Here is a 22,137-nt window from a genome sequence, read left to right on the forward strand (position 1 = left end):
AAAAAATGTCTGGCAAAAAATTAACATAACTTTCATTGATTTTACAGGAGCTGCAGGAACAAAATATCCTGTCATTTTGTGAAGTTGGGATCTTGACTGAGTAGACAGCTTAAAAAAAAAGCCACACGCTTTAAGTGTCTCTCTCTTCACCCAGCTTTATTTCTCCCTCTGAACAGAATCACTCTTCTCCTCTACAGAATAAATTTCTTCTATCCCCATTATTCAAAAAGAATCAAATTAATTATTTTATTATGTTCTTTTAAAACCACTGAGTTTAGAATTTTAAAAGAGGCAATAATTTTAATGACCTTTGTTAAAGCTAACCATTTCAAACTCTAGGACAAAGCACAATATTGTTTCGCAGGCAAGAAAGGTTAGGAATAGCATGTTGCACCAGATCAGTTGAAATGAGAAAATATAGAAAAGTAGAAAAGTGATTAATTGGCCCAGAACTTCAGCATATCCATGATGATACAAATTCAATTAGAGATCACAAATAAATATTTGCACTATTACCATGTACAGAACATACAATTCCTTCTTCTCGTATCTAAATATTTTGGAACACTATGTCATGAAGTTTTTGTTTACACATTGTTTTGCAGGCATGTATAGAACTAATTTGTTCCACTAGGAGTGTACATTGAGACCCTTAACTGAATTGATGTTACTCTGAGTTAGACAATTATGAATCTCAATTCCAAATGATTATTTAAGTCATGTAAGTGAATGATCTTCTAGTAAGTGTCCAAAGCTCAGCTGCTTTACAATAACAAATCAAATAAGATCCAGACTATCTGTGATAAATTCCCAAAGCATTTTCTGACGAGTACAGCATTCTTCTAGTATCTTTAAATTAAAAGGAAGATAGGGGTAGAAGCAAATTTACAAACATTAGTTTGTACGCTGGATAAATGCAAAGCTAAGTTTGGGCAAGATGCAAATTAATTGCCCAGTTTCTTGACATAAAACCTGTAAAGCCTCTCCAAAAGTCTGGCATCAGCAAAAAGCAGATACTCAGAGACACCTAATTAACTAATGAACATTTCGGAGGGGTATATTGAAACCATAAATGCTTAGAAATTATGAATTGTGGACACCTCCAATGTCATTTTCCAAGTAAATACATAGTCTAAGGCCATTCAAAGTTGTGCTATCTGAAACATTTTTTTAGCAGGGATCAGTGACACTTCCATCATGCAACTTTACAAAAACTTACTCAGAACAAAGATTCAGTTCAGTGTGAAATGACAGGACATTTTAGCGAGTATGGGGGTGGTGTGGTCAATCCAGAATGCAAAATATTTTAACAAACTACCTTTTCTCTCAAGGATTGAATGGTTGCATGGGTTCTATTACAAGTATTTTCTACTATTTATGGGTGTATGACTGAAAAACTCCCAGTCTGTATTTTTAAACAGAGCATATAATTATTTGTAGATAGACAGATGATACCAGTCCTTAAGGCACCATTAATATTTTACTTTTAGATTATGAAAGCTCATGTAGACAATACACAATATCCACCAATGGATCCTTCACTCTGGAAACTGAACTAGCAGTGGAAGCTAAGCACCAAACCAACAACTTAGTAAAATTTATTGTCGGTGAGTGAGAAAGATGATTAAGTGTTGATCACAACTAAAATAGATTAGTATAGTGTGAAAGATTATGGCAATCTGGCTTTGTCCCTAATTGCAGTTAGAAAATTATGGTTTTCATATTGCTTAAGTCTGTGTTGCTATTCTTTAATTTCTATCAATATAGTTATTATGAATTTGAAACTAAACCTAATGTTTTGAAATTATCTTCTATGCACAATTTGTTACAATAATCCAAAATTAAGCTATTATTTAATTTCTAATTGCCACAAATTCTACTACAGTAATACCACGGCAAATTATTTCACTATTAAGCAAATTGGACAGAATAACTAGGCACGTACAATATGCAAGTCAGAAGTAATAAATAACAGCTGAGATATTTTGCCAAGGAGCTGAAACAGCTACTTGTTTTTACTTACTTACAGTAAAGGAAACATCAGCCTTTCTACTAGGGAATGTCAGTGCATTAAGTTTGGGGAAGAAGTGTTATTATTTACCCACAAAATATTAACAAAAACTTCTTTTTTTTTACCTAGACACGCGGCAGCACCAACCATGGCGTACAATCCAGGAGTGATACAGTCAGCTCCAGGACTACACCAGCCTTTAAAGATGACCCAGTCATGGTGATAGTAGGCCAGTTGCTCCATTCCCACTCCTAGAAGTCTTCCAGTTATAGCACCAACTGCCATGCTTGGTATAAAAAGTCCTGAAGGAACCTGCACAAGTATTAGATCAGAATTCATGATATACAGAATTAATAAAGGTTCCAGCTGCCACAGTTTCAGACTCATTTGAGTATTAAAACTCATTTTGCAATACCACAGCAAATTTCCAGCTGGAGGCAGCAACCTTTCCATCAACGCAAAGCGAGTAATGATCACAGTGTCACTGAAGCCTGAAATCTCCAAGATAGCCACTCATATTTGCAACCCAAATTTACTGTTAACCTTCTTGGCTTTCCGTCACAGTTTCTGTTGTTATTGGATTCTACACATGGACAGCTTAATTTAACAAGAAAGGAGTGGCTTTGCTGTGTCACATATATAAATGTATCTATTGCAAAGGAGAATACATTAAATGCAGCAACCGGTTTCCAGAGGTGGAAAAAGCCCTTTGAAATGGAAATGGTTCCAATTATTATTTTCTGTATGTTTCAGCTGTATCTGTAATTCACACTCAGCAGCAATTGTTATTGAATTTTACTAAATATTTAGAGTTTTGAGTTATGCTGACCTATGAGTTTCTGTTGCCTTATCACATCTGTGGCCAAACACAGGTAATGTGTGTCAGGAAGCACAAGCTACAGATATAACATTGAATTAGTGGGCATCAATAATATGGAGAAATTTACATTTGTAGTTAACTGACATAAAGAATGGGTTCTACAAACAATATGACTGGGATAATTTCAAGTGTTTTTTTGAGGGAGGGGTATTGGAATGAACACCTAGAAAACTTCCCTTCTCTTTTTCAAATAACACCATGCGATCCTTGGGATCTGATTGATTACAAAACTGTCTTGATTTAATGACCCATCCCAGAAAGAGGGCTGCGCCACTTGTTGCAGATTGCACTCCCATAAACTGGAAAATATTAATAGCAAGAGGCAAGAAATATCTAGTAAAGCTCATCTGTTTGGTGCTGAGTACTTCTTGCCTAAATTGCACTGATATAGCTTAAGGTTACAGCAAGATGAGGTTGTGCAATGATGCACTCACTACCTGAATTAACACTGACTGAATGCAGTCAAAATCCTTTCCATCATTCATGTTATTCTGTACATTATCTGCTATACACTATATTCCAAAGATAGGAAAAAAACTAATTTGTATGCCACTACTTTCACAGTATTTTAAAAAGTATTGTAAAAAAATGGTCTCCTTACCTTCATACCAAATGTGAATATTGTGATGAAGATTTTAAACACCAATGCGAGAGCCAGCTGCCAAATTGTCATGTAGACACCTTTACCTGCCGCACGATCTGGTAAGTCATCGAGTGTTTTGGTACTGTTGGCATCATTAATATAATCACATAGTGGTGAAGAGTCCAGAAGTCCACAGTCATTGAATAATTCTGAAATGAGCCCACTGGTACTCATTCTGGTATATTCATTAGGAAAAGCTATGATACCTGTGATGGCTGTCACAACAAGGACCTCAAGAACTGGGTACTTCCCCAACACAGTGGTCTTGCGCTTTTTGCACCAGGCAATATTAGCACGTATAAAAAAAGCTCCCCACAGTCCTCCAAAGATTCCCAAAAGAATAAATGGGAATAATTCCAACAAATGCCAAGGACTGTGGAATTCTACGAAGAATAGCACAAGGCGACTATTACGAAATGGATTTATTGACCGTAATGTGAAGGCTGCAACCAGAGCAGCAAAAAATGACCTCCATAAAGTCTTCAGAGGGAAGTAATAGCTGACCTATACAAATAAAATACATAATGTCAAGTTAGAAATCTTTTTGGCACATACTAAAATACTCTAATATTTACTCCAATTTATCCTACAGAATCTGTAACACAGTTTGAAACGCTCTGCTCTAGCATTCTATAGTCCATCCACCAGCAAGATCTGAATCTATAGTTCAAATCCATACTAATTAACCAATCCTATTTATGATCCAAAATCAACTAAGATCTGTACTGATCCATAGCTAATTAGTCTACCAGAGAAACATCTACCTTCAGTGTTTCCTATTTAGGGAAACTTCAGACTACAGACAGTTCTTAGATCACTTACGTGACCTGGGAGTGTCTATACTTAAAAAAGAACAGTTCTCCTGCTCAAAGATGATCAGAGAGCAATTTCTGCAGTCTGGATTTTCTGTAATCTGGCACCAGTCAGGTCCCAAGAGTGACTGAACGACAGTGTTTTGACCTGTATAAATCTCACAAAGACTTTCCCACTACAATATACTGTATCAGATGATTACTTGCCCAAGATGAATTTAAGAAAATAAAGAAAATGAGGTCACAGATTCAGTCATCAATTCATCTATCAAAAGTCGGGTTTTAACATTTCTAATACAAAAAACATAAAATAATTCCATGGATTTGTCCCATTTAAAAGCATCACTTATAATATGTCCAGAAAGAAGCATACTTTACACAAGTGCAAGTTATTGTGCTGTTAAATGGAAACTTCTGGACTATTTAACAGCAGAATGCAACAATCAGTTATGTTCTTAAGAAAGCATTCCTGTAATCCAAAAGGATTACAGCAGCATTACTAGCATCACAGTAATCAACATTTTTCAAAAATTATTAATTTATTCCCATAGCAACAATATTTTACCTTGCTTTCTCTAAGTTGTTTATAAAAATAAACATGTTTAAATTGTCATAAAAGTTGCTGGTGAATGCAGCAGGCCAGGCAGCATCTCTAGGAAGAGGTGCAGTCGACGTTTCAGGCCGAGTCCCTTCGTCAGGAAGTCTCTTCCTTCAGTTAGTCCTGATGAAGGGTCTCGGCCTGAAACGTCAACTGCACCTCTTCCTAGAGATGCTGCCTGGCCTGCTGCGTTCACCAGCAACTTTTATGTGTGTTGCTTGAATTTCCAGCATCTGCAGAATTCCTGTTGTTTGCATGTTTAAATTGTGCCCATTTTCCCCAGCAGTAAGGCTGATCAATACCTCTACCCACAAACACATACATCTCACCCCCACAACTACTGCTTTATCATTTCCTGTCAGAGTCACCTTACGTATAGACACTCCTGTACCTACCATCACTTCACATACATGCAATCAGTGCATACAAGTTAACTTGCGTATTTATATTTGTGTTATTTTATTGTGTTTCTTTTTGTGCTATATTGGATCTGGAGTAACAATTATGCCATTCTGCTTGGCACTTATACTGGAAATGACATTAACCAATCTTGAATCTACAATTACCTGGAAATAACTATAGAAGCTAATCCAATACTAAAAAGTGAAATGTGATGAATTTTAGAATTAGCAAATTATTCACAAAGTTAATACATTCTGTAAAATTAAATATTCTGTAAAGATATGGAGACATTTTTAATTATTACATTTGGAAAATTGCAGTATTACTAAAATAATTCACAGCTTTCTTTGTACATTAAAATGTACTGAAATAGCAAAGAAATATATATTGATTCACCAGCTTGTCACCAGTGATACATTTAATATGAAATGGAAACAAGAGCATAGCTTGGTTGCAGAAACAAATTGCATTGAAATAAAAGGTATTTTGTATTATTCACAGTGATTCCTGGTGTCAGGGAAATGTTCAATCGTAATATTGTTGAATCATGTACTAATTTTGGGACAAATACAATTTGCTTGATTGTAAGAGGTTATTAGCTGATGAATAACTTTTGTGACCAGTTTCCTAGAATGATGTTCTGACAAAATCTCTTACCTCTTCGAGGCTAAATAAAACTCCTCCAATGGGGGCACCAAAAGCTACTGATACACCTGCTGCAGCAGCTGCTGATAGTACCTAGAAAATAAAGTCAATTATGGTAACAATGTAGACAGACAGAAAAAAAACAGAATGCACTTCTCTGATAAATTTGACTGTATATAGGGTTTCAAAGAATATTTGGTAAGTGTTCCTTAATTGACTTATCAGCAGCAGTAATTTTAAATTTATATAGCATTCTGAAGCCTTTGTCTTTCCTATGCTGCTCTAATTAAACCCAGACAGCCTTGAGGAACTGCAACTCTTATTCAAATAGTATATTACGGCTTATAAAATTCTGTTCGATGCAATATAATTTCAGTCATTCTTTTCTTGTGGCTTATGTTCCTGATATTTATTAATACAAAACATTCTATATGATTACACCACAGCTTGCAATGGCAAATGCACTGCCCAATATTTCAAAAAATTACAGCAAGAAATGCAGCCCACTCTATCATGCAAACCAACCTCCTGTTTACACTTTCAGCTACCTCTCAAAAAACAACAAAAATAATTAAGGACCCCTCCCACTCCAACCATTCTCTATTCTCCCCTCTCCAAACAGGCTGAAGATACAAAAGCCTGAGAGGATGAACCATCAGACTAGAAGACAGCCATCTCACTGTCATCAGACTTTTCAAATGATCTCTCATATGGTAAGGACAACCTCTTGACCTCCCAATCAACCACACTGTGGCCCTTGCACTTTATTTATCTGTAGCTGTAACACTATATTGTTTTCTTTTTACCTTCTGCATGCAAGGATGACCTGTCCAGATAGCACGTAAAAAAGCTTTTCATTGTACTGCAATATGTTACAATAATAAAGCAATATACAGCATCCTTTTTATTCTTTCCACCTCTCTGCCCATCGTCTCTATCCTGAAACAATTTGTATTTCTAAATTTAGTTAGCTCTCATAAAATGGCATTGACTTGCAGGGTTAACTCAGTTTCTTCCTGTGCAGTCCAACCTACTGAATAATTACAGCATCTTCTATTCTCCTATGACTGAAGGGCCAAAACAGGCATGGGCTCTTTTTAATACATTGTATACTAGTAACTTGGATTCATATGCACAGAATAAAATGTTGCCATTTTCCCAATGGCACAAGACAGTAACAGCAAACAGTGAGGAAGATAGTACCAGTAGTGGGGAAAAAAAACACAACCAATGAAATTAAAGGAAGTGATTATTTTAGAAGATGACAATTAAAATTAAAGGTTACAATAACAAAATGGTCTGCTTATTCAAAGAGACTAGATGTCTTATGTTCACTGCTCTTCCTAAGTGGCAAAACAAATTGACAGAGTGGGTGCAAAACAAAATTATATAGGATCCTTGTCCTTTACAAGTCATGCAACTGAGTTCAAAGGACACGGAATTATGATAGATACTTAGTTAGAGCATTGTAATTCATTCTAATATGTAGATTTAGAAAGGGTGTCATAGTTTTGGCAGAATTTATAAGGATTAAACTTCAAAGTAAATTCACTATCAAAGTAGATATGTCAACCCAAGATTCATTTTCTTGCTGGCATTCACAGTAAATATAATGAAAAACTTCACATAACAAAGATGGGCCAATAACCAATGTGCAAAAAGTAAATTGTGCAAATGCAAGAAAAAAACAATAATAATAAATACCACTAGAATATTAATATAACATTACTAAAGTGGCAATAAGAATGAGGGGTCTTCAGTTACCCAAGGGGGTCTACAGATACTAAGTTTGTATATTGAACAGAGAAGGTACATTATCAAAGTTGTCAAAATTATGGGTAAGGTGTGGGAAGATGATGATCAATAAGCAAAAAACAAAACACAGCCTGACTGAACGTAATCTGTAAAGGACGTGGAGACTTCAAGCATTTTTTCCCCCCAATTTAATGCACTGCTATGATCCAGAGTACATCATTTGAAAACATAGCAACTAAATGGAAATTAAACTTGAAAAAGGAGAGCATTATAGGGCTATTGGTAAAAGACATTGAATGACAATCCAAACTGACTTACTTCTCTCCGCTTGGCTTCATTTTTCTGATATTTTGTAAAGAGATGACAAACAATATTGCCACAGCAGCAGGCCACGTGTACAAGAGGACCTTCCTTCCCAAGACTGAGGCCTGAAGATACAGCCAAAACTAAGGTGATGGTTTTAATAATTAAGGTCCATTTTCCTAGGTAGCCCCTAATGATAAAACCACTTAATATGGTTTTAATCTGAAAGTAACAAAAGAATGCATTCATTATTAAACTCTTAAAATTCAAATGCATGAAAATTTGCAAGTGTTTATTTAGAATGGAATCAATATTAATGATCTCAATCGCTCTTCAAATTAATCCTTAGAACATAATCAGTACACATTAATTCAAAATTATGAAAATAATAGTAGCAATTCTTAGAACTTGGGTAAGAAGTTTGTCTGAGTTTGCAGTGTTAATTTGAGTGTCATTGTGACTGTGGCGATCTGTTATTGAAATTCTTGGAAAATGTTTTTATTTCTGATTTGTAAGTATGAACCAGACAATACAGTAATAGGGTATGGAAATGGGCTTTCGGATCAAATAGTCTACGCTGACCACAGCACCCTCCCTCCTGGTCCCAGTTTCTTGTGTTTGGCCCATAATCTAAGCCCATCTCCTCCATGTATCTATCCAAATGCATCTTAAATGTTGCAATGGTACCCACCTCAACCTATTCCTCTGGCAAATCATTGCAGGTATTCACTACCCTTTGTGTAAATAAGTTACCTCACAGATGTCTTAAATCTGTCTCCTTTTATCGTATATCTGTGCCCTCTCATTTTGGACTCCCCAAACCTGCAGAAAAGTCTAAGATTGTCCATCTGTTATAGTAAAGTAGATTGGGAGATTTGGTAAATGGGACAGAAGACAATGATCGCAAGTAATCACATTAACTATTTATTTACAAACAGTGAAACACTCAACCAAGCAACTAAGTCAAACCAGTACTTATCTAACCGCCCCCCCCCCCACCCCAAGTTACAAGACTATGGCACTAAACATTCAATAATACACTTCTAACTTGAACAGGTACTTTCTTAAGTCCCAAGTTACATAACTACAGCACTAACATTCATCAAATAGGTATTTATCTAAGTGCGTGTGTGGGCCCTCGTAACTGCAGCATACTTTCCCAATGGTTTCTCAGCCCTGGTCATACCAAGTCTGAAGGGAGCTCCTAGCTAAAAGACAGATTGTCTTGCACACACTATTCTTATACCCCTGGGATGCCTGATACCAGAAGCTGTGCGGTGGTGCAAAAGCCAGCTAATGGAAGAGAGCTGCCACATCCTTCGAATGACCCGATCATCAACTGGAGACAGGTGCTGTGTAAGTGGCTTTCAACCAGTAGGTAAGTTAACCATTCACGTGACCCCTTATACATACTCCTCATAAATTTTATAAATTTCTGGGAGGTCAACTTTCATTCTCTTGTGCTCCAAGCAATAAAGATCCCATGTGGCCAACCTCTCCATATAACTCAAATCCTCTAGTCCAGCTAGTGTCCTCTTAAATATCTTCTGCACACTTTTCTGTTTGATAATGTATTTCCCATAACAGTGCAGACAAAAGTTTATATATTACAAATGCAATCTCACGAACAACTTATGTGGCTGCAGCATAATGACTCTACTCCTAAACTCGATGTCCTGACTTAAGGCCAGCATGTTAAACCTATTCTAGCCATTTTCATTGAACTGCGCACTTGCATTCCCAGATCTCTCGGTTCCTTAACACTCATCAGTGCCCAGACATTCACTGTATAGGTGCTACCTTGGTGTGAAGATCCAAAACGGAAGCTTATCTTAGTGAAATCCAGTTGCCACTCTTTAACCGATCAAGATTTCTTTGCAACCTACTTCACTATCAACAAGACCTCCTCCCCTGTACTTAGTATCAGCAAATTTGCTCATAGTGCCATGTGCATTTAAAAAAAACCTTTAGATTCAAAACACTGAAAAAAATTGGCAAATTTGGATTGAAGCTTGATACAGATAAGATTATAACTTAGTGGATTATAACATTACTGTAAATGTGGAGTACAAGTGCAAACCAGAGTATTTTTGAATAAGAGTAGAAATTTAAAAATTTAATCCCTGGTACAAAAATGTGGAAGATTTCATTAATGCGAACCCTGATACCATTACCTTTCAGCTCATTCAAATATCAATGCAATCAAATCAAAATGCATGCCAGAACTTTCTAGGATTTAATGCAAACTCAAAAGGTGCACAACAATATATCATTGAAAAAGCTGTAAAATCTTTTGGGAAAACTTAAAACTAACTGCCAAGAAACCAGAGGAAATTTGGATGGCTAAAGGGCAACATCTCACAGCAGGTGGCAGAATGAAGAAGCCAACCATGACTGAAGAACCATGAGTGGGTGTCCAGTGCACCAAAAAAATTTATGAAGAGAACACAGAAGAATCTCCAGTTAAACCACACTTACTTTGAACAAATAGGGTACCTGCTGTGCATTTTTCTTTCAGGTATAATTAATATTACTGTTTTTGCAGCCAACTGAAATTCTGCATTTGAAGAATTTTAGTACCTGTAAGGGTTTCAATGTTGTCTGTTCATTTTCAGTGGGGAAGCACATCAATCAGCAGTTGCATTATTCTGTATTTCCCTAACAAATAAATGCTGTTGCTGCATATTTTATCTAAGAAGAAAACCTTTAAACCTTACTGATACCACTACTGAGGCACCATGATTCCCTAGGGTGGGGGGGGGGGGGAGGAAACTGTGCCAAAATTGGTGATAATCTATTCTAAACAATTCTCTCATGTGCCATTTAATACTAAGCAAAGATTATCACTCAATGAATTAGTAACAATGAAGGCGGCAGAAACAGTTACTTTCCTTTTTAGCTGTGACAAGACAAATACGGGGAGATAATGCAACTTAATAAAACCTGAGCTAGGCCATAGTTAAATCACCATTTGCAATTCTGGGTTATCACACTTTGGAATGAACGTGACTGCACTGGAGAAGATGCAGAGGAAATTCACCTGGATGTTGTCTGAATGGAACATTTCAGTCACAGGGAAAGAATGGAAAGGCTGAATTTGTTTTTGTTGGGGCAAAAGTGGCTGAGTTGAGAGATGATAGAATTATGCCAATTGATGAGGGTTATTAATAGGGTGGATAATAGGAAACTTTTCTCCATTATAGAGGTTTATAGAGGCACAGATTTAGAGTAATGGGGAAAAAATTTAGAGTGGATTTGAGTAGGAATATTTTCAGGTAGAGAATGGTTGAAATCTGGAGCACATTGATTAAACAGGCTGGGATTCTTGCAACATTTAAGATGCATCTAGATAAGCACCTGATTCAACAAGGTCTATAAAGCTGCAGACCATCTTCTAGCAAATGAGATTAATACAGATGTGCAGTTGATCGTTAAGATGGACCTGGTGAGCTGAAGGTCCAGTTTCTGTGCTGCATGACTCCATGATTTCTGCCAGACTTGCATTAAGTCAATGATACAATACTTTTTCCTGAACCATCAGACAATATTATTACTACACGTGCAGTAAGTAGTCTGACTATCTCACTCATTTACCATCTTTCACAGTGAAAAACGATGAACCAATATATAGCTCCACATTTTATTTAAGATGAACATTAAGCATGTTCTTATTCTATTAATTTCTCCCCATTTTTGAGAGATCTAGACAACCTCTCCTACTATAAAGAGATGCCAAGATTATATTTTCCCATAAAATTAAAAATAAAAATCAACAAGAAGATCTAGCTAGACACAAAAGAGGAAGAATTGGTATTGCAGAAAGGAGGGTCACTGTGTTAAATGGTTGAAGAGCAGGTAAGAATCACAAGGGGGAGACAAACTACACTATAACTGCTAAATACATTTATTTAAATAGCATTTATTTTAAGTTTTGAGTGTACTGTTTTGGTAAAAGTAATTTTAAGACCCACCTCTGGAATTCCAGAACCACAGGCATAAGGTGCAAATACTCGCACCAAAGACACTGCCAGGAAAGCGAAAACTAGGGCCCAACTGACATACAAGAAGTAATTCAATATATACGCACCAGCACCCTAGAACAAACAATACAACATGATTAATAACATACTTCTCATATTTTTGTCTAGTGGGGTCATCAGTAAAGGATATTTCAAAAATCAGTTTAGTACAGGGAAGATGGTCAAATTTAAAGCAATTCCAGAACATTTTTGCTAGATGAAAACATAAAGGATAAACATTATGCATTGTATACAGGGAGTATTTAACATCAGGTATAATACTTTACTGCACACACTTGAATGGAGGGAAAAAAAAATCAATCTATGAAATTTAATTTTAATATTAACATTCTAGGCATTCACTCAAAAATCTTACAAAGTTATTTGGGTAACAAATCACGTGGTATCTGCATACCCTGACTGCTTACTATTGCAATCATGAAAGATTCCAAACTGCATTCACAGAAGTGAATATTATCATAATTCATTTCACTTATTGCTCAGAAGCTAGCCAACTTGAATTTGACAAACATTTGATCACAATAAGGTCTATTAGTGAACTAATCTTCAGAAAAAAATGTGCAGATCCCATTATATCATGGCTACAGCACTGCAAACTATTGCTACAAGTTCCAGAAACAATGCATTCTAGTTTTCGTTACCTATTTTTTGGCAGTATTGCTATGGCTGAGGTTTTAGAAATTTTGATTACAAACCACTATGGGAGGAGAGAAATCATCAAAAATATCTACTGGCCTAGTTTCTCTCAATAAGCACAAAGAAATTGAGAAAGTCAACTATGTTTTTGTAAGATAGCAAAGCATACTCAAATTTGTTAAGTGGTGAAATCTACGACAAACTGTCGAGAGCAGACTATGAACAAAGTAAATAAAATATCTAATTACTTCAGATTGGTCAAGGAACAGTTCGGACCAAGACTTCCATTCCGGACATTTATCCCTCTGTTCAAAAGTGATCTCATCGGATGTCCAACAACAATGTTCATGATTGTACCAGAATCCCACTAAACAGACCCCTTCTTTGAGATCTGTCATCCAATGAGAAGCCATATCTATCAAACCAGCAATGGCACCTGGATACAAGATTGAGGACATAATTACTTTTAGGAAATTCTTTTCTTACACTATATATTCAATTGGTCTCTCTCCACACTCCACCACCCCCATCCCCCCCAACTACCCCCATACAGAATCAAAGATTTTATTTATAAGAAAACTATATTTAACTGAAAAAAATACAAAAGAAAAGCAATATTTAGTTGCGCAGGAATGTGAAAATAACATTATGCTTAAGAAAAATATACTTAATTTGATGATTACATATCTCCAGTGTATACTACTAAAAAAACAAGCAAATTAAAGGCCAAGGTTTTACTGATACAGAAATAAATTATTTGTTTAATTGTATTTCTAGTGCAGGTAACTTCATTCATTCTTCAATTTTCATCTCTATCCCATGTGCTTGGAGTCATTTCATTTTCATATGTAGCAAGCTCAGAAGGGTTTATTGTTATTCAGTTCCTTGAGTGGATGAACTTATACATTTTATTGAAGTTTACAAGTCTTCAAATGCTTATTACTTCAAATCATTATTACTTTACCCAATTATTGTCAAAAGTATAGACAGATTTAATAAGTGACAATTGCTTGAAACATTTGTAGGGTTGTATATAAGAGTAAAATTGAACTTTTTAAATAGGGATACCAGAAAATTACTTGGTTAAACAGAAGTTGCTTAGGAATCTGGAATTTTATTTCATTTATATAAAAATATTTACAATTTATTGAAATCTTACAGAATGGATAATCTCAGGATCCTTTTATTGCCACTACTCTAAATAAAGTATTTTTATTATAACAGTGAGTGCGAGCATTATGTGACAATGGGAAAGGATCAGTGATCATGGCAGGGGTAGTGAATTTTACATGGTTCAATTGACACCACATTGAAATACTTTAGATTACATTATTAACATTTGCATCACCAGGATACATAACCAACTACGCTCCCTAAACTCCCCCCCCCCCAACTACGCTCCCCAAACTCCCCCCCCAACTAATCACTAATACAGTGCCTTGTAAAAGTTTTCAGCCCCCAATCATTTGTTCACATAAAGATGTTACAACAGGAATTTGGATCAATTTAACTGAGATTTTTTATTTATGAATCACATGCTTCCCTTTCCCTTTACAATGGGGCTCAGATAAAAAGAGAAAATTGTAAAGCAAAACAAACTAAAAATTAAAAACTGAAATGTTAGTAATTCAAAAGTATTCCCTTTCTTCAGAACATGGTTAATTACAACCAGTAATCATTTTGGATAAGTCTCTATAGCTTTGCACAACGTGCTTGAGTAAGGTCTGCCCATTCCTCCAAGCAAAATTGCTCAAGTTATGCCAAATTAGTTGGGGAGCAGCAGTGGGCAACAATATTGAGGTCTTGCCAGAGATGTTCAATTGAGTTAAGATCAGGAGTCTAACTGGGGTACTCAAGGACATCAATTTTCTTCATATGAAGCCACTCCATGGTTGGTCTGGCAGTGTGCTTTGGGTCATTGTTCTGCTGAAAGTTAACTTCCTCTCCAACTTCCTCTGCTTTCTGGCCGAGGCGCAGTATTAGATTTATACCACACGTACCGCTTAGTATTGAGAACAAGATGTTTCACTTTAGTTTCATCCAACCACAAGATCTTCTTCCACATCCTTACAATATCTTCTACATGAAGCTTTGCAAGGTCTTTATGAGCAAGGATATATATATATTTTTTTTTTTAAATATATAGCCAGGGCATCTTTCTTGTCGCCCTTCCAAAAATACCTTTTTCGTTCAAGGCCTTAAGAGATTGTGGAACCATGAACCTTATCTCCAGGTGCAACCACTGACTTCTGCATTTCACTCAGAGTGACTGTAGGTGTCACAGTACCCCTCCTATAAGTACCATTCTTCCCTGGTGGCTAAGTTTAGAGGGGCAGCCTGATCTAGGCAGTGTGGCTGTAGTTTCATATCGTTTTCACGATGGAATGCACTGAGCACCAAGGCATGTTCAGTGCCTTTCAGATGGTCTTATACCCTTCCCCAGATTTGTGCTTCTTTATTATCATTTCCCTGACTTGTCTTGAATGTTCTTGTGTCTCCATTTTGGTTTGGTCTATTGAAAACCCACCATACTGCTGGACCTTACAGAGAGAGGGGACATTTATTCAAGTGATCCTCTTATTTTCTACATCAACAAATTGGCTGAGTTGATAAGGTGATATAAAGTACTGCACCTGTGGAAATTTAGTGTAGTTACAAAGGGGATAAATATTTTTTCAGCCTCACAATTTTGGTTTTTCAGTTTATAGTAAATTGTTGACAGGTTTTGGAATTTTTGTTTTCATTTGACATAATGCACAATGTTTTGTAGATTAGCTCAAAATCTCCTACTTCAATACATTTTAAATTTAGAAATTGAGACATTAAAATATGAAAATAGTTGTGGGGCCTGAATACTTTTTCAAGGCACTGTAGCTGATGCTTCAAATTAATTTTGCACTTTGGTCTCTTAATCGAGCCCCCTGATCAATTCATCTTGGAAATAAAACTAGGATCCTATAATCAAAGCTACTTGATGCAATTACTTGCTACAAAAATAATTTGTTTTTTTCTTCATACCTGACATAAGCCCAACTAGAAGCATTACCAACCATCCGGAGAAAGCATCTCCCAAACCCTTAATAAGTGCAAAGAATGATTCCTTACTTTTGCTTGCAATCTAAAAAAGAGAAGCAGAAAAATTAAAATGCAATTGTTTTCTTATAGCCTCCCACCCAAGTCAATCACAACCCTGGATGCAAATGAAAGAAGTCACTGCACATTATCAGCATTTTGTTTTCAGCAACACACAAAGGAGTTGGAGGAACCCACAGTCAAGCAGCATCTATGGAGGGAAGCCCCGATCGGAGTTTGGGGTTGAGACCCTTCATCGATACTGAAAAGTGGAGAGATAGCTAGCACAGAAAAGGTGGCTGGGGGGAGGGCGAGGATGAGCTGCTGAGTGATAGGTAGATCCAGGTGAAGGGGCTGACAGATAGCTGAGGGAAGGAAGAGAGTAGGAATGTTGCATCAAACTGGAAAGTAATATATTCTATGTGTTGCCTTCCCCTATCAGAGTTTTTACTACCACTTGTTTAGGTCAAATTGTAGAAAGACAGTACTGAAACTGTTAAAAAATAACCATTAACATGAAAGGCAACTTGTTGCAGGGTTACAATTGTAGCATTAGACTCGTGCATTTCTGGATCAATTCTCTTGCTCTTCATTTGAGTGAGCATCTAAAAACATTATAGTTTTTGGTCTGAAGTGTGTTAGAAATATGTTTTAACTGTTCAATGTACTGGATCTTCATAAAAGCAAGGATTCTTGAACTACTTAATCGAGCATCAATCCCCAAAATTTTGCTTATTTTTAAGTGACACATAGCATTGAATTCATGAAGAACAAGACCTTATGTAAAAAAAAATAGAAAAAGCTTGATAGAGATGAGGCACTTTAGTTTATTTAGCATTATAGCACAGAGTAGGCCTTTCTGGCCCTTTGAACCATGCTGCCCCAGCAACCCCTTACAAACCTGATTAAACTTAACCCAATCAAGGGGACAATTTACAATGACCCAGTACGTCTTTAGACCGTGGGAGGAAAGTGGGGGACCTGGAGAAAACCTACACATTCCATGGGGACAAACTACAGAGACTCCTTACAGAACGGCGATGGAAATCAACTCCAAACTTCCCAAGCTGTAATAGCGTTGTGCTAACCGCCACATTACTGTGGTGTCCAGTGCAATGGTTAGGAATTGAACTCGGGTCAACTGTTTGGGAAGTGACAATGCTCACTTCTACACTACCATTGCTCCACGTTATGTAGCCATTTGTCACTTAGATCTACTCGCCATCTTCCCTAACTTTGCAATAGAAAATTTTTTTACTGCCTGTTGACCCATTAAAGTACTGAGTGAGCATTTTTATCCAATGCTTAAGGTATTTTCAGAATGTTACTTTCATTAAATTGACTAGTTCTAGTACCTTAGTACATATAATAATCATCACATTCTAGCTATACTTGCCTAAAATTATCAGTGTGACCAACTTGAAATCATAGCTTTAGCTCCTGACTGAACTTGTAGTCTGATAAGTTGGTAAGTTTATTTTCTACGTAACAATGCCAGAAAACTTAAATTTAAAGATTCAAGATCGTTTAATGTCATTTCCAGTAAACAAGTGTAAAGGAGAATGAAATAATTGATACTCCGGATCCAATGCAACACACAAAACACAACATAAAGAACACAATAACAAAAGACAATAAATATAAATATATGATAGCTTATAAACATACATTGGTTGCAAGTCTATAAAGTGTCACTAGGCTGTCCATAAGATGACTCTGATAGGAAATGATAAAGTTCTGGTGATGGGAGGTGTGGGTGGGTTAGTGGGTAGAGGTGTAGATCAGCCTTACTGCTTGGGAAAAGTCACTGTTTTTGAGTCTAATAGTCCTGGTGAGGAGTGCTGTGTAGCCTCCTCCCTACTCCCTCCATGAGTAGGAAGGGTGGAATTCTTCATGAGGTTACTGGCCTTTTTCCAACACCTTTCTGTATACATGTCCTTGAAGGTGGGTAGGCTGGTGTTGGTGATGCATATTGGGCAGTTTTGACTACATGCTACATAGCCTTCCTGTCTGCCGCAATGCAGTTTCTGTACCATGCAATGATACGGCATTGATGTAGCAGACAGGAGTATAGATGTGCATAGTCCAGCTCTCTTCAGCCTCCTCCGCAAGTAGAGGTGTTGGTGAGCTGTCCTGATTATGTAGAACATGTTCTCGGACCTTGAGGTTGTGCGAAATGTGCACTTAAAGGAGGTTGAAACTGCTTGCAGTTTCCATTGCCGTGCTGCTGATGTAAAGAGGGGAGTGAGTGGTGCAAGTTCTCCTAACGTTGATATCCATCTCCTTTGTCTTGTTAGTGTAATCCCCTGGTTCATATTTTTACAGTTACACTGTCTGTACCTCATTTAGCAGTTTTGTAAGAGCAATCTGCTCTGCTGTCAGCCTGTTTGGGTTATTGTTGAAGATAAGGGATGATGAGGAATGTGTGCCATCCAATTAGGACTGGAAGTTTTCTTGGTGAAAGGCACCAAGGTTGGTCTTGGGGGTTCTCTTTGGTTTGCCAGGAGATGAAGGGAGAAGATGCTAGGGAGAACCGGTTGTAGGATATGACCTGGTGGGAGACCCGTTTGTTCGGGATGGATTGCGAGCGACGTTCAGAAGGTGGTGTGTGCTTTCACGCTGACTGAGGGCCCAGTGCGCGAGTGACAGAGAAGTTCAAGACCAGTTCCAACTTGTGCACATTTGACTGCTTAATTAAAATGGGCCCTTTTCTTTTCCTTTACTAACCCTTTAGTTAACATTCATAAATACAATTCCTTTAATCATATGTGGTATACCCTCTGTTCTTTCGTGGCACGAATTTGTAACTGGGTAGCAATTTACACAGCATCCACACAAACCAGGATTTGGGGCGGGAGAGCCACAAATTCCCACAGCTCCCAATGGCGCTGTGATTTCAGTCTCTGAAGCCGATGTGAGACCATCCTTCAGGAAGGTGTACCCATGGAAAGCATCTGGCTCAGATGGGTGGGTACTTGGCAGACTACTAAAGACCAGTGCTGATCAACTGGCTGAAGTATTGCTTTGGCAGTCTGAGGTACCCACCTGCTTCAAGCAGGTTTCAGTCATACCAGTGCCCAAGAAGTATGTGGTGACCTGCCTCAATGACAATCATCCAGTAACACTTACATCCACAGTGATGAAACACATCAACTCCTGCCTGAGAAGTGATTTGGATCTACTCCAATCTGCCTACTGTCACAACAGGTCCACAACAGATGCCATTTCATTGGCTTTTCACTCAACCCAGAAACAGATGGACAGCGAAGATGCATGCATCAGGATGCTTTTTATCGACAACAGCTCAGGATTCAATACAATTACCCCCTCAAAACTAATCAATAAGCTTCAAGACCTTAGCCTCAATACTTCCGTGTGCAATTAGATCTTCGATTTCCTCACTTGCAAACCCCAGTCAGTTTTGATTTCAGTTCAACTGTTATTCAACCATACTTGAATATCCATGAATACAGTCAAATGAGACAATGTTACTCCAGGGCCAAGGTGCAAAACACAGCACCGACAGTCACACACAGCACAAAGCACATATAAGGTAGCAAGCAAATATATCAGTAACATACACAGTCACACAAAAAAATTACAGTCCAAGACCGAGTCCAGGAATGCTGCAGAAATATGCAGCCAACCACAATAACGTCTTCAGGGTCAAGCAAAGAAGCCATTGTGATTGAATGCACCACCCATCTTACTGGAAACAATATCTCCTCCACAATCTCCATCAGCACAGGTGCACTACAAAGTTGTGTACTTAGCCCTCTAATCTATCCACTTTATCTAAGGCCAAGCACAGCTTCAATGTCATATTTAAGTGTGCTGACGACCACTGTTGTTAGCCAAATCAAAGATGTTGATGAATCAGCATGTAGGAGGGATATTGAAAATCTGGCTGAGTGTTACATCAGCAATAACCTCTCACTCAATGTCAACAAGACAAAGGAGCTGATAATTGACTTCAGGAGGAGGAAACCAGAGGTCCATGAGCCAGTCCTCATTGGAGGAAATCAGAGGTGGAGTGAGCCAAGAACTTTAAGTTCCTCTGAGTTATCATTTCAGAGGATCTGTTCTGGGCCCATCATGCAAGTGCCATTACGAAGAAAGCATGCTAGGGCTTCTAATTTCTTAGAAGTTTGCGAAGATTCAGAATAACCATCTAATACTTTGACATACTACTATGGATGTGTTACATAGAAACATAGAAAATAGGTGCAGGAGTAGGCCATTCAGCCCTTCGAGCCTGCACCACCATTCAGTATGATCATGGCTGATCATCCAACTCAGAACCCTATACCTGCCTTCCCTCCATACCCCCCTGATCTCTTTAGCCACAAGGGCCATATCTAACTCCCTCTTAAATATAGCCAATGAACTGGCCTCAACTGTTTCCTGTGGCAGAGAATTCCACAGATTCACCACTCTGTGTGAAGTTCTTCCTAATCTCGGTCCTAAAAGGCTTCCCCTTCATCCTCAAACTGTGACCCCTCATTCTGGACTTCCCCAACATTGGGAACAATCTTCCTGCATCTAGCCTGTCCAATCCCTTTAGGATTTTATAAATAAGATCCCCCCTCAATCTTCTAAATTCCAGTGAGTATAAGCCTAGTCCATCCAGTCTTTCTGCCATCCCAGGAATCAATCTGGTGAACCTTCTTTGTACTCCCTCTATGGCAAGAATGTCTTTCCTCAGATTAGGGGACCAAAACTGCACACAATACTCCAGGTGTGGTCTCACCAAGGCCTTGTACAACTGCAGTAATACCTCCCTGCTCCTGTACTCGAATCCTCTTGCTATGAATGCCAGCATACCATTCGCCTTTTTCACTGCCTGCTGTACCTGCACGCCCACTCCCCCTGGCCCCCCCCATTGAGCAGGTCTACCCAGAGCGCTGTCCGCAGGAAAGCAGCATCCAAAGACCCCACCACCTAGGCCACGCATGCTTCTTGTTGCTGCCATCAGGAAGAAGATACCAGAGCCTCTGGACCCACACCACCAAGCTCAGGAACAGTTAATACCACTCAACCATCAGGTCTTGAACCAGAGGTGTTAACTTTACTCACTTCACCAGTGAACCGGTCCCACAACCTATGGACTCACTTTTAAGAACTATTCATCTCATGTTCTTGATGCTTATTATTAATTATTTTTCTTTTGTACTTGCAGTTTGTTGTCTTGTCCATCCTGTTGGGTGTAGCCTTTCAATAATTCTATTGCATTTCTTGAACATACTGTGCATGCCCACAAGAAAAAAATCTCAGGGTTGTATATAGTGATATGTATTCTGGTGATAAATTTACTTTGAATGAAATCTAACTGGAGCTGATATTTCAATTTATTCAGTTTCTTCGGTATTTCCTTTCTTGTATCATCCCGATTTTTACTACTGTCAATTTTTGTTTTTAACTTGAACAATCCATATGCCTAGTTTATTTTGTGTTGGAATTCAAAAAAAATGTCAGCTACATAAAGTGGAGGAAGTTTATTAGATAGGTAAAACCCTCAAATCTGACAAGAGCGGTCACTTTTATACATGGTACATTACTCTAAGATTTCCATAAATAATCAGAAGTACAGCAAGCTAATATTTTTGAATGATCGACCTTCAATGAGCATATTCGGTGTCTTTTCTACTAGACTGAAGGACAGCTTCTATCACATTGTTATTAAACTCGTGAACAGACCTTCCATATGCAAAAAATGAGCTCTTGATATCATAACCTATCTTGTAGCCCTCAAGTTTTTAACCTACCTGCATTGCACTTTCCCTGTAACTACCACACCATATACTGCATTTTAATTTTTTTTCTACTACTTTGATGTAATTATTTAGGTATGATGGTATGATCTGTGTGGATAATTTCAACCTTCCTCTCCCTGTTTTTTTCCACATTAATCTTTTTCTGCCTGATAAGCACATTTCATGTCTTTCATCCCCTTGCTCTTTACCTCTCTCTTATGCAGACATCTGAGCTGCTATTCGATTCAAAAGAAATACAGAGTGATAATGTTGCCACTACAGTCATAAGCTTTCATTAGATAAGCTTCTGGAGCAGAAAACTATTTTGATAATATTACATTTCCACTCCAGTGCCCTATAACATAATGTACCTATATTTGAACTCATATGTTATATTATTTCATATAATAAAACAGTATTTGCATTTCTCCTGGCTTTGCTCCTTTCTTAGGCTCCATAATAGTTTATTTTCTGGTTTGTTAAGTCCCTCCACACTAAAATGCACTTAAGCTAGCACTAAATGGTTTATAAAACAATTTATTTGATCAATTTGTTAGTCTAAACAAAATGTTGCTTACTTTATTCAT

General features: G+C 37.6%; 1 protein-coding gene across 8 annotated transcripts in view; it reads right to left on the bottom strand.

The window, feature by feature from the left end:
* The window catches only part of clcn5b (chloride channel, voltage-sensitive 5b), a 130,629-nt gene that overhangs the window by 9,169 nt on the left and 99,323 nt on the right, over nucleotides 1-22,137 (bottom strand). For 7 of the 8 annotated variants that reach the window (XM_072270687.1, XM_072270682.1, XM_072270683.1 and 4 more), the window contains 7 exons: nucleotides 15,744-15,843; nucleotides 12,974-13,161; nucleotides 12,021-12,143; nucleotides 8,065-8,271; nucleotides 6,004-6,084; nucleotides 3,493-4,038; nucleotides 2,137-2,323 (listed from right to left, as the gene is read on the bottom strand). In XM_072270687.1, the coding sequence (XP_072126788.1) occupies nucleotides 2,137-2,323; nucleotides 3,493-4,038; nucleotides 6,004-6,084; nucleotides 8,065-8,271; nucleotides 12,021-12,143; nucleotides 12,974-13,161; nucleotides 15,744-15,843 (1,432 nt within the window). The remainder of the gene's footprint in view (nucleotides 1-2,136; nucleotides 2,324-3,492; nucleotides 4,039-6,003; nucleotides 6,085-8,064; nucleotides 8,272-12,020; nucleotides 12,144-12,973; nucleotides 13,162-15,743; nucleotides 15,844-22,137) is intronic. The other variant, XM_072270689.1, reaches the window with a different exon arrangement.

This window comes from Mobula birostris, chromosome 10, assembly GCF_030028105.1.
Source record: "Mobula birostris isolate sMobBir1 chromosome 10, sMobBir1.hap1, whole genome shotgun sequence".
NCBI classification, from domain to species: Eukaryota; Metazoa; Chordata; class Chondrichthyes; order Myliobatiformes; family Myliobatidae; genus Mobula; species Mobula birostris.